The 13,694-nt window shown below is 34.5% G+C and overlaps 1 protein-coding gene across 1 annotated transcript; it reads right to left on the bottom strand.

The window, feature by feature from the left end:
- Window positions 1-362: 362 nt before the first annotated feature.
- LOC102597669 (pyridoxal kinase-like) lies at window positions 363-10,822 on the bottom strand. The gene is given in 15 exon segments (NM_001287944.1): window positions 363-621; window positions 623-628; window positions 631-656; window positions 1,114-1,167; window positions 1,252-1,296; window positions 2,307-2,363; window positions 3,207-3,272; window positions 5,101-5,164; window positions 6,002-6,066; window positions 6,782-6,855; window positions 7,160-7,243; window positions 7,572-7,676; window positions 7,803-7,896; window positions 10,404-10,509; window positions 10,590-10,822. Coding segments are annotated over 14 exon segments (927 nt in total). The 5' UTR covers window positions 10,485-10,509; window positions 10,590-10,822; the 3' UTR covers window positions 363-515.
- Window positions 10,823-13,694: the final 2,872 nt, after the last annotated feature.

Below are 13,694 nucleotides of genomic sequence, written 5' to 3'. Positions count from 1 at the left end.
ACCCCAAACTAGTCTACTTTGGTGGTCTTCTCTACTTTCTAGTGGAGTGATGGTCGATGTTGATCAAACCCACCATAACATGGAAATGATTGTGTACTCGTGCCTCAGTTCGTTGATCCAAGAGCCTACAAGAACGGAGCAAGGTATCTATATAATTTTAAAAAATACCAAAACATGTCCCTGTAATTTTTCTTTCAATTTTTAGGTGAGATAATGTATACAAGTGTTGCCCCTTCCAAGTTTTGCGAAGCACAGAATTGCCAAAAAGATAAAGCACAAACAAATGAAGGAGAAAGGGAATAGCAAAATGAATATAACGATTGCCATACCCTCTTTTCCCAGAATGCTCTTCTCAGTACTATCTGTTGCCATCTAATTATAAGTTAATGGGGGATATGAACGTCTCAGCAACAAGAGCTAAATGGTCCACTCTATTTATATTGTGTACAAATGAAACTGTTTCATTCTACTGAGACTATCCTAAAGGAATAAATAGACCAGACCACAACAGAATCTTAGTTGTATCTTTTAGCTCTATATTTAACTTCTGGGTTGCGGATGTCATCCAGGCTCTGGATCAACCGAATTTCCAAACTGCTTGATTGGCAGTCATAGCCAGCCTTTTGATAATCTGCTAGTGTTCTCAATAAAAGTGCCTGCATCAAGCAACAAAATTGGTTGATTTAACAAAAAGAGCAAGCAACTAATGTTCGTCACAAGCATGAAAATTCTGGACAGTTGAATGTGCACTGTGCACACTACCCAAATTTTGACTAAATACTACTACGTTGCATCAAAATCCAAAAAAATAATAATTAGAAAACACATTATATTTGTTCTTGGCACAAGTCAAGACAAGCCGCTGTTTTAACCTTCAAGTATAAAAAAGCATGTGCCTATATTTTTGTTCAGTCCGGCAGAATGCTCATGGCTGTTTACAATAAGCTCCTGGATATTAGCATAGGTTTATGAAACAAATTTCCCAAATCATGACAATGCAATCAAACTAGTTAGATGCTGTCATAATAACTTATTCAACATGCTGATTCAGTCTCCACGTTCAAGACATTACATGAGTGGATGTACACAAACAACAGGGTTGCACACTAGTACCTGTACACTTGAGACAGCAAGCTCTGCCGCTTTGTCGAGGTCATTGGGATATTTCTGTATGAGATAAAAAATTAAGATCAGAGCAGAATATTGTGGAAAATAAAGCTCAGACTTTGTCTTAAGTGAGTCAAACATTACATTGCTCCATCCAAGCAACAGAGCAGTCGTTAAATCCCCCGTTCCCTGCAAGCATGCAATGTATATTGAATAAATTTACAAGGGCTAATATGTATTGAGAAACTGATGCAGGTGAATGAGCATTAAAGTAAGAACCCAAAAACAATTTCTGGGATTTCTACATTGTTGTAAAAAGTGCACACCCACCAGCCTTGTCATTCAAAATGAAAATTGAGTGGTATCCTGATACCATTTAATAAATAGGAATAATCCTTGTATAACTAATTAGCAGGATTTATCATGTTGGACACCAACAGAATAAGATGTATCTAATAACTAGATGCATAGCTGCCGATGCCAGCTCTCTTTCCCTTCCTCCCTCTTAGACGGAGCTCACATCGCTCAATAACTAAAAGAATAAGCATTGAACTCCTAAACAATGAAAGAATGCTTGGAAAAACTAAAGTTTCATACATAGGATTTTTGACAAATTAAGAAGTTGGAAGTGTGGAGTTACTAATTGTATAACATGGATTATGTACGGGCTTCCGAGAGAATTACGTTCTACCCATTGTTTAGAGGTGTTGGGTTGGATGCGCATATCTTTCACATCGTGACAGATTTGGAACGTCCCTTCCGCACCCCTAAGTACGCATTAAAATTCACTTGTGAAGTGTAAGACCAAGTTACTTGTGCAAGAGGATATTGAGTAACACATCATCCCACATAAATTGTCTAGACTTCAAAGAGTTTATAAGAGTCTTGGCCGCTCCAATGATTGACTCAAATTTTTGGATTGGTTTCTCAGATTTTTGCAAAGTAACAAATGTCGTTTCAATGTTTCTCCATGGAACTTACCCCACAAGAGAAAAATGATAAACATGTTGATGACATTACTTGTAATCTATGTGGGAATGTTTCTCTTTGAACCCCAGAAAAGGATAATCTTTATAACCTGTATCAATTATTCCAGCAAAGCACTAATTTATGCGATACAATAATTTTGAGGAAAACGAAGCAAAAAAATTTCCCTCCAAAGTCAAACTTCTTTAATTATCTAGTTGCAAGACACATACCGTGAAATATGCAGGAATTTTCGGTATCACAATCTTGAATTGCTCAGGAGATTGACCCTGTCAAATTAGATATCCATATCATGGAACTTTTTAGTGAAAATAACACTGAGTGGCGGAATCATTCCTAAATAAAAACAGAACAGTGATGCTTAAAACTCAGAATTAACCAGTTTCATGGGAGCAATAGTAGGGATAAACTAGCTGCTTCACAATCTTAAGAAAGTTCACATGCAAATTTCATTTCCAGTTTGCATGACGTCATAGAAAGGATGAAATGCTGACCAGATGATAAATCGAAATCCAATGTGAAATATTCCATTCAATCCCAATTTTAATTCGCTTAGTTGGTATTACTCTATCCATCCATTTTTACTTGTCAAGTATTGACTTGGCACACCCCTTAAAGAGCAATAAATAGAATGACAATTTTACTATATCCCCTTTGGCTATAAGAAATTCAATGCTTTGATAAATGCATTGTGAAATGACTATAGTTAATAATAAGGGTAAATTAGGAACTGAGTGATAAATTATCTCTTGGTTTTCTAAACTGGACAAGTAAAAATGGACATCTATTTTTAGTACAAGTGGATAAGTAAAAGTGAATGCAGTGAGTACTAGCCACTAGGAGGGGAAAGTTGAACTCTGAGAGTTTTAGTTATTATTTGGGAAACAATGTAGAATCACATGTCAACTTTGCTGTTGGATAAGACAATAGAGGAAAAACTGTATTGAGAGAAATAAAATTGGATCCACTAGACCTTTGCTTTAAAAATGTACTAAAATCTGCTCATTTAAGGAAATGGACACTATTTTTTTGGGACTTACCATAAAATGAAAGTAGGACTACACTCTAGGAAAGTACCCGATATCAAAATGATAGACAATCATGACATTTACCTTTTCTTTCTGGTGACTGCCAATAAGGAGAAGAGTGCCATCAATGTTTATGCTAGTAATAACAACCTGACATGACATAGAGCACAAAGACCTGAATGATACAATACATGCAAAACAAAAAGCACAAAGGCCTGAACGATATTATAGAAAAATGCAAAACTACAGCATCTAAATTTATTTTATCTTTTAATGAAAAAATGGGAATAAATTTTCCCTATTTTTCCCCTTCATATTAATTCCATTTTCTTAATATAAAGAATGTTTAAACATGAAACTAACAGAGGACAGTCACCTTGGCAACAGCACTAGCATAGTACTATGATTGATTTACCCTTTGATAATGTCATCAACAGTTAACTAAAGATAAGATATACAAAATACATAGAACAACAATGAGTCAGTCAACTCCTCCTCAGTCCCTAAAAAGTTGGAGGAGGCTATACGCATCATCTATATCTATTGCGCTCTATTTAGGCCCATTTCATTCCACAAACAGAATATATATTGCGCTCTATTTAGATTCACTTGTCTTTAGGAAAATATATATTTAGATTCACTTGAACTAAGTTGAACTTCTGTGACTAGCGTATCCACATAAAAGAAAACAAAATGTATAATTGTAGCACTCCAGCATAAAACTAGCTTTATCCAACACTCAGAGCTGCTGATTGTTCCTTTTCTTCTCTTTTAAAAACCAATCGCTACTTTTATCTGACATCAAAATGCTTTTTTCTAGAACTTCGTAATTTTTCATGTTTGAGTTAGAGACTATGAGCACCAGACCAGATAAGAGAATAGTCAAGTTTAAATGAGTGACAATTGAGCATGAGCTCCAGGAAAAAGTGATTAGAGCCACAAGCTGCCTAAGTAACAGCCCTTAAGGCTCATCAACCTCTTTCAGGTAATGCCACTTCCCCCTTCTGCCTTGGGAAGGAACAATTGAGATTAAGCATAACAAAAAGTGAACCCATCCTACACAAGTTCCAAGGTAATCCAAATTCAAAATTGAAGAAAAGACATAGTGGGTACTCAAAAAGTGATGATGGAATTGTGTAGGAGGCATTTTCACACACTCATGGAAAGCTTCAGAAAGAGACAAAAAGACAGGGGGAGGGAAAGTTATTTAAATGATCAAAAGCTAACATGCTTCAGAAACAAAAAATGTTTCAATTTTCATTTGTCAGTTGCTGAGGAGCATAGAGCGGTTGACCCAAAAACCACTTCAAAATTATCAGCCAAGACATATAAGGACTGAATCTTGATTCCAATTGAAGTTATTTTCGTGGGACCATAAGTTCAGCCATCCTCTAGACCATATATTCAGCATTGACAGAGTTTTGAGTTTAGGAGCAAATTCTTACAGGAAGTCAACATCAGATATATGTTCATCTTTTACTACACAAGGTTCCCTACAAGAAGACTCCCATGAAGTGCTCCAAAATCAATAATCCAAGGCAAAGCATGATTTACTTGGTTAGATGATTCTCACTGGCAATGTGCCTTGAGGTTAAGGAGCACCTCAGGGTGCGTCATAGTGATTAATGAAATGGGTAAAAAAACATGAGAAACTAGGGTTCAAATCTTAGTGGAGAGTAAAATAACACTGGGTGATTCTCCCCATCCTTCAAAACCTTGCTTGGCAGATTTACCTGGTACCTGTGTTGGTGGGAGGTAGCAGGTACCTGGTGGAATAGTAGAGGTGCACAAGTTATCCAAATACCACCATTGGGGAAAAAAAGTGCACTAGGGTTAAGGAGAAGCGCTAAGGAGAAAAAGTAATTGCAAAAGTTAGATAAACAACAGGAAAACTTTCCTGCGAAATGTACTTGCTATAAATATGACTGCATTAGAAAGCTTTCTAAGAGTATTTAGATCTCTAAGTACGTCAGGATACCTTTGATGGCCCAGCAGCATGCAGAATGTTGCAAGCTTCTTGCCCATCTTTTTCAGAAGTGATACTGTCAACAACAAAACAAAACAAAAAAACTTCCTTAGAAGGTAGAAGTATTACAAGAAAATAAATGAAAAGCACTAGATTAAGTGCCCATTTGGATAAGCTTATAAAAAGTAACTTATAAGTCAAAAGCTAAAAGCCATAATTAGGGGATACCGTACTTTTGGCTTATTTTATAACTTTTTTGGCCTAAAGATGAGTGCTTAAAAGCACTTTTTTACTTTTCCAAATGCCTCTAAACTAAAAAAGTGTTTAAAAGCCAAAAGCACCTAAAAATAAGTTAATTCAAACACTTCCTCAGTCATTCTTCTCTATTTCGCAAAATGAAGTTTCACTCTTCTTTAACAACTTCCAATAACATTATAAAACTAACAATAGTCAATTGAAACTAGTAAGAGTCAGGATAATACTGATATTAGTCGTCAAAAGTTTCTAACTATATGATAAGATTAAGAAGAAAGACAAAATCAACTGTGCTTACATATAACATGCGCATTCACAAGAAAAGATACATTATTTAAGCAAGCTTCAAGTTAAAGCTTCCAAAACCTTTAAATACCTGAGGCATCGCATGAACGGTCTAGTGAGTAAGTAGATTAACCAGCAAACCTAGAAAAGATAGCTATTTCAAATAAAAGAGGAACCTTTCACATTTTACAGACCTATAACTCTATAATCAACACTTTTTGACATACTCCCACACCCCCACCTCACCCAAACAAATGCCATACCACTTGAGAATCAAGTCTACCATCATAAGACTACATGTCTTCATTCAGCTGAAATACCCTGAAAATGCTATTTTCCTCTAGGGATAAGTAACGGCCCCTAGAAATGTTACCTGGACCCGGTCAACTGCTCTGCTTCAAACTGGTTAGGCGTCAGCACTGAAGCAACAGGGACAACCTAGTTAAAGAAACACAACAAATTAAACAACATCACTAAATGCTCCAATGCAGACATTATTCAGTAACCAATTCATTATTTGGAGCCACTCTCACGTTCCGATCCTTAATGCATGTATATAATTGGATCTAAGTTGGCCTGTCTAGTCAAAAAATTAAAAAGAAGAAAAGGAGGATTTTTCACATCCATAACAAGTTTTATAATCAACGTTCACCAACCCAATGCAAGTAAGAAAATTCCATAATGATACAAAATATAAATGTCAAAAGATCCACAAACTCAAAATAGTGCTATAAAACATTTTTATTAAAAAGGCAGCCTGGTGCACTAAGCTTCCACTATGCGCGGGGTTCGGAGAAGGGTTGGACCACAAGGGTCTATTGTCCACTATAAGACATTAAATAAAGAAAACGCATTGCCTTTGCAAGTAAGATAGTCATATAATGTTATGGGCAATATACTGTCACGAGATACATAAACACAAATCAGTGCAAACGAAAATATTAATAATAAGACAGGCTCAGTCCCTTAACATGCTGAAGTTATCACAACAAAGCAGCTAGGAGCATACTGAGTGACTGAGCAGTAAAATGTTTGGGTCCTCATCCATTTTTAACCCTGGTCGATCAAAGCAATGTTTATGGATGGATCCTTCTAACTGGTAGTTACGACTTATTCACATTGATGTTGTTTTAATAAAATTAAAAAGAATTACCTTCTCACGGTATACCATCACCAGCTCTGGAGGAACATATAGCTTACCTTCATCACCCATCACAGGATCACAAACTGACGAAGAAAACTTAATTATACAGAGAATTGGGAGGGACAAACATAAAAGATATCTGTACAACTACATACATCTAGAAAGAGAAGCAATTTGGTACAACAGCCTAGTTAGTATCCATCTAAAATAACAGTACACCTCACCAGCAATTATAACATTGAAATTCACCTTCTCCTAAGCCGTAAGATAGTGGCAATGAAATAAGGAGACACTTGACTACATGAGGAAAACTGCAAATGCAGCAATTTGGAAAGAATTTATCTTACTAAATGCAACAGAAAAATTTGCTCCTGGGGAAATACTCACCAAATTTAAGTTTGGGGTTGACAGACCGAAGCTTATCAACGACTTTCAGTACTGTGTTCAAGAAGGAGACTGAACCAATATAACCTACAAGTGTTAGTCAATATAAGCATCTGAGCCCAACAATGCATTCCATACAAACAAAGAGGGAAAACAATGAGAAAAAGAAAAGAAAATTTCTGTTAATAGAAAAGAAGAAGGATCAAATTGAAAAGTAGTCTGAATTCCTATAATGGCAAATAAATGCAGCCCAAAATACAAAACGGATAATTGGATTGACACAAGACATAGCAGGTAACTAGTCTATGCAAAGTTTGTTGACATTGTAAGTTCTGGTATCAGAGCCTTCAAGCATAAGCATGAATGTATGTCAAGAAAAACATTATGGAACAGGATATTTACTCATTCAAAGTACCTGTCAGCAGATGAGTATAATATAATAGACCATTGGCTTCAAGACCTTCTATTAATTCCCACAATTGTTCTCCATTTAAAACCTGGCCCTTAAAGGTTGGGTATCCTGCAGAGTTCTCGAGCTAATTAACCACAACATAATCCAGTTCACATGATTTTACAGGTTAACAGATGACCTCGCACCGTATTTCAGGCCTCAGATTCTTTGAATGAAGTGATATAAGCAGCTTGCCTGTGTGATTTGAGAACTGTACAGAATTGATTGGGTCCACATCATAGCCCAACAGTTGGAGGGGGAATACTGCTGACTTGTTGCCCACATATCCCTAAGTAAAAGCAAAATTTGGAAAATAACCTCCTGATCAAATATTAATATACACAATAATGTGTGAGGAACACCAAAAGAGTATCAATAATCTAACATCATAAACTCATAGTCAATAGTATTTTCATTTTTATTTTGACAAAGATTTCATAGTCAATAGTTAAAAGATCAAGGTTTTCTATCCTTCCCTTCCTTTCTTTTTTTACTGATAAGGTAAAGTTTTGATGATAAGTACTACAACAATTATACAAGAGATCAAGGTTTCTATTCTTCTGTGAGCGTCATTTCAATTTAAAAAATCAACCACCATGCAGGTGGTTAATTAACACCTTGCAAGATATGGAGCTAAATGGATGTCAGCTCAAACTCCTAGAATGACCAAATGACTCCTAAAGTCATATAGCTGTAAACATGCTGACATTTGAATTAGTGGAGAATCAAATACATTCTGGGAACTGCTTACTCAGTGCTTGAGCAAAAACATTTAACGAAATACCAAAATCATACTTATCACTAAGAATGAAATAGAAAGAGATTCCATGTCAAATGAAGAATGATACAGAAGGAGATTTCATGTCAAATGATTCTTTTTGATGAACTCACTTTATTGTGGCAGAGATGAGGAATTTTACTGGTTTAGAGTTTATGTTATGTTGTACTATGTAACCAATTACATTCAAATTCTAGCAATGCAGAGACTTTCCTTACATCTATAAATACATCTATAAATACACCCTAAGAACGGTTTTAACTTTTAACTGAACTTTTGACCAAGGAAGCATGGAGGAGCATAGAAAAGAGCATAGGAACCCCGGAATTCACTACTGCCCATCACGATTCGATTCAATACGGATCGGATTAATCATTGATTGTATTGTTTCCTCATTCTTCTTCTTCTATGTTCTTTTCTATTATTATGGAGTAGCTTGCTGTAGGGTTTTGACAGACATGGTGTATTCATAAATTATTGTGGATTTTAATTCTCATTTTTATGCTTGAACTCGATATTGGGGTTGAATTAAATTATGGCTTTGTTCATTATTTTATTTAATCGAAAGAGGAATGAATTAATGAATATCTCTGCACTAACTTGTTTAATTTGATTTATTATTTCTTTCAAGTAATTGAAAGAGCTTGTTGAAATCGTTGATTGAACCAAGAGGAAAAAATATTTGAAAGACATTTTTTCCTTAAGATTAAACCTTACCCGTGTTCGTGCATATCTAATTCAATGTGCTTTAATTAGTTTCTCATTTAAAGTTTAGATTTAATAAAAGAAAAATTTCAACCTTAAGACTACTCTAATTAACTATCGAATTCGTGAGAATCGATAGGACTAAACGTGTATATTGAACAAAATCATATCCAAATTATTGTCTTGCACCTGTAGTAATCATAGCTCTTGTGATCACTAGTCTTAATTTACATTATTAGTCGTTAATCGTAGTTTTCAACCACAATAAATTCAAGTTTCTATCCCCTGAATAATTGTTAGCAAGTTGTTTGATTTATTATTCGAACCAATCCATGTTGATACAATGTTAATACTATCCTATCCTTGGCTAGCAAAGCGTTCGGTTTATACTATGATTTTGCGCTCATCAGGTAACAATCTTAATCATGTATACCTATCAAGACAAATAGTACATACATATTCACATTGAAACTTTTAGTTCACATAGCATGCACTGTACAAAATTAAGTAATCATCTCAAGTGCAGAAGATATCAGGAAGTACAAAAATTGGCTTCACGGCTGGTAGCATGTGCTGCAATGCAAGCTATGATACTCGTGCAGGACATACTTCAACACTAAGTACTTGCACAGACAGGTATTTGTACAAAACAAGCAGGGGCAGATCTAAGAGGGGGCAAACCCTCGCCCTCTCGGCAAAAAATTACATTACATATAAGGTGTGTTTCAAAATTTTAGTGCATATGTATAGATTTTAAAATCCCCTCAATACAAGACTAAAGGTTGACTCAGTGGTTTAGAAGGTCAAAAATCACCATGAGGTTCCAAGTTCAAATAGCAGGACACTACATTTATTTTTTTTCGAACCCTTAAGTGAAAATCCTGAATACTACCAGTCTACCACTGAAAACAAGGTGGTAGTTTCTATCAGCAGGGGCGGAGCCAGCAGTAAGTGATGAACCCCCTTCGGCGGAAAACATTACTATTTATACATGGTTAAAATTATTTTTTATGTATATACAGTAGATGTCGAACCCCTTCGATTAGTTCGTATGTGTACTTTTTCATATTTTGAACCCCTTATTAAAAATACTAGCTCCGTCAATGTCTATCCGTATCCTAAACTATTTCACCTATTTAAAGAGCTGCTAACTATAATTAGTCTACATAGCACATTAGCTAGTTGTTGAAAATTAAGTTATGTTCAAACTCTCGTGTCACAAAATCTGAGCAAATGCTAGTCTACTCACTCCAACTAAAATTGGGATCGAGGGGGCACTTACTGATGACCAAGCCAGGAAAAAACAGGGGTACCTGAACAGTATGCGACTGAATGCTGAGGACACGACCGGTATCCGAAGGAATTGCTAACGCCAGGATCGGTGGTTGGGCCATGTGCAATTGCTTCAAGCACTTGGTTCTGCAAAATTACTTCAATTACTCCCAAAAATAATCACCCACACTACTAGTAATACATACATAAAAGATGAGGAACTTCACCTGAAATTCGACAAGCTTCGGATTGAACTGGATCCAATTCGAGCGATGAGTGGAGAAACAAACATGTATATATATATAGAAGATTAAGCTTTGAAATTCAATGATGTTAGCATTAAATTAATACTGTATTATAGTCTCCAAACCCTGCAATAATAGTGATCAAAAGTCTTTTTTGGGATTAAAATATTGCGACTTGGAGATTTGATGTTAGGTAGATTCTCTGACTGAGTCTGTTAGGTGAGTCATGAGTGTGTTTAATTTGAGATAGAGATTACGAACGAATCAAATATATTTTAGGGTTGCGGCATATATAGGAAGTTGGAAATGAGAGGTTGCATACGGTCTACTATGGTAAAAATTAATTTTGTCACAAGCGTTTTATATTAATCAGAGGATGACACCATTTTTTTCTTAATCAGAGGTCTTCTGAATTTGAGTCATTGTCGAAAGTAGCACTTCTTATTAAATAAATTTTCAGGGCGTTCGGTATTCAATTTGGAATTCTCAAATTTTGGGTTCAATAATTAGGTAATTGGTAGTTAAAAATAGATACCAAATATCAAAATTTAAAATTTATGTTCAGTAATCCGTAAATTAAACTTCAATTTGGTACAGTGTTTAGTAATACTATATTGAAGTTGTAACCGATTGTATTACAAAGTTGATATTATTTCTCCAATTAATTCTATCTTTTTAAGTGGAGAAACGGTATAATAAAAGATCAACAAGTAAGAAAACATAAAGAAAAGCAAATTAATATAACTAAAAGACATGTGTGTTTGGTTGTTTATGCTTATTCTTTAACTTTCTTTTTGGACTTGTATTAATAAGCAATAAACATGTTAATATATGACATTCATCAAGTAAATAATTCGGTGAAATACCAAATATCAAGTGGTACTAATATCTCATACCAAACCCAAACTTAAATATCATAATTCTAAAATTTCTCTCGAATACCATACCAAATATTGAATTATCAAAAAATTTAATTTGATTCGATAATTTAATTTTCGATACTTTATGCTCAGCCCTATGCGCCATGAATCAAAATTAACCGGACCAAACATCGAATGAAAGCTAAAAATAAAAAATAAATATATGCATTCCTATTTTACGAATGAAACGTATGTATATTTTATTATGAGAAAATCAAAAGTAGGTGACCAAATATGGTATACAATAGTATTAGAATTAATATACTGTTTATTTCAAAAAAGGCTAAAGTATTCATTATCCCCTGAACTTGAAGTTTTTTATTTGGTGTACACCTAAATTATATTTCGTTTTAATTATCCCCCGAACTTGTTTATTCCTCCATCACGTACACCTTTTTTGTCCACCTGCTCCTATTGAGACTACACGCGCGTGACAGCTGGCAAAAGTGGTGATGTAGATTTCCACCTGGATAAATAATAGCCACCTCGATAAATTAATATGGCAAAAAAATAAATATCAAACATTCATTGTTTAAAAGTTATTTTTGAATAAGGGCTGATTTCACGGAACTCCTTCTGGATTTGGATTTTTCTAGACGTGAAGTTGGTCGATTAAATTTCAAATTTGTCTGAAATTCTTACCAAGTAAGTGTTAATCTTTGTTTCCTTTACTTTTTGCACTATTTTTCGTTTAGAATATGCCAAATATTAAAGAAAAATGGAGATTTTACGTTTTTTTTTACCGTTGTAGCTTTATTATGTGGCAAAAAATCACTCCCTCACGCGCCTAGTAGAGTGTGTTGTCAATTTTTACGCTAGGTGGACAATAAAGGTGTACGCGATGGAGGAATAAACAAGTTCGGGGGGGAGGGGTAATTAAAACGGAATAAGTCGTATGCAAATGAATTCACTTTTGGTATAGAATAAATGGGCGAAAGCCCGATTAAGGTTCCAACTTAGGAATCAATCAACTAGTTTAGGTGTACACCGAATAAAAAGCTTCAAGTTCAGGGGGGTAATGAATACTTTAGCCTTGAAAAAATGAGCAACTTTCACATATAGCAAACACAAAATTCATATTTGTATGCTATAACAAAGTTTGCATAATTGCGCTCCATAGCAAACATGCTATGACTAGGCTATTTCGCTATACATATATACAAAAGAAGCAACTGTATAATTCGCTGGCTTCTCTTAAGATTTGTATAATTTCGCTGGCAGGCCATTTGTATAAATTGTTGTCAGCCTCTTGTTTGTATAAATCGTTGAGAGTCTCTCAATTTAATTTTATGTATTTGTATATCTGTATAAATTTTGAATTTGTATACTAATTGAATCGAAATAAAACGTTTGTATATCAAATATCGTTCTCTCTCTCGCTTTATACAAACATAAATTATACATTGTATTTTGTATAAGGGAAAAGGGTTAAATATGCCCCTAAACTATTTGAAAAAGACTAGATATACCCCCCCCCCTTTTAAAGTTTGGCTCACTCGTGCCCATGCAGTCCAACTTTTCGTCTAGATATGCCCTTATGGGTGTTAAATGCCAAATGAAATTGCCATGTCATTTTTACATTACCACGTGGCATTTATATTAAAGAGAAAAAGGTCAAATATATCCCCAAACTATTCGAAAAGGTCTAGATATACCCCCTTTTAAATAAACTACCCGACCCGTTTTCAACAAAAAAAATTTGGTAAATCCCAAAAATGAGTAATTGACTAATAAAAAATAGGAAAAATATGAAAACAATAAATAAAATTAACGCAAAAATTCACAAATAAATATAGTAATGATTTATCGAAAAAAAATAAAAATTAAAAAAATTAGTTGAAATTGTTGAATTTAAGGTTACTATATTTATTTGTGAATTTTTGCGTTAATTTTATTTATTGTTTTCATATTTTTCCTATTTTTTATTAGTCAATTACTCATTTTCGGGATTTATCAAAAAAAAATTTGTTGAAAAACGGGTCGGGTAGGGTAGTTTATTTAAAAGGGGGTATATCTAGACCTTTTCGAATAGTTTAGGGGCATATTTGACCCTTTTCCCTTTGAATAATATGTGTTTGTATAAAGCGAGAAAGAGAGAAAGGCAAAAGAGAACTGGACAGGGGAATATTTGTATTGTATAATTATAAGTGTATAGGACGAAGATATA

This window comes from Solanum tuberosum, unplaced genomic scaffold (genome assembly GCF_000226075.1).
Source record: "Solanum tuberosum cultivar DM 1-3 516 R44 unplaced genomic scaffold, SolTub_3.0 scf00244, whole genome shotgun sequence".
Taxonomy (NCBI): domain Eukaryota; kingdom Viridiplantae; phylum Streptophyta; class Magnoliopsida; order Solanales; family Solanaceae; genus Solanum; species Solanum tuberosum.
This window is presented reverse-complemented; position numbering and strand designations above follow the sequence as displayed.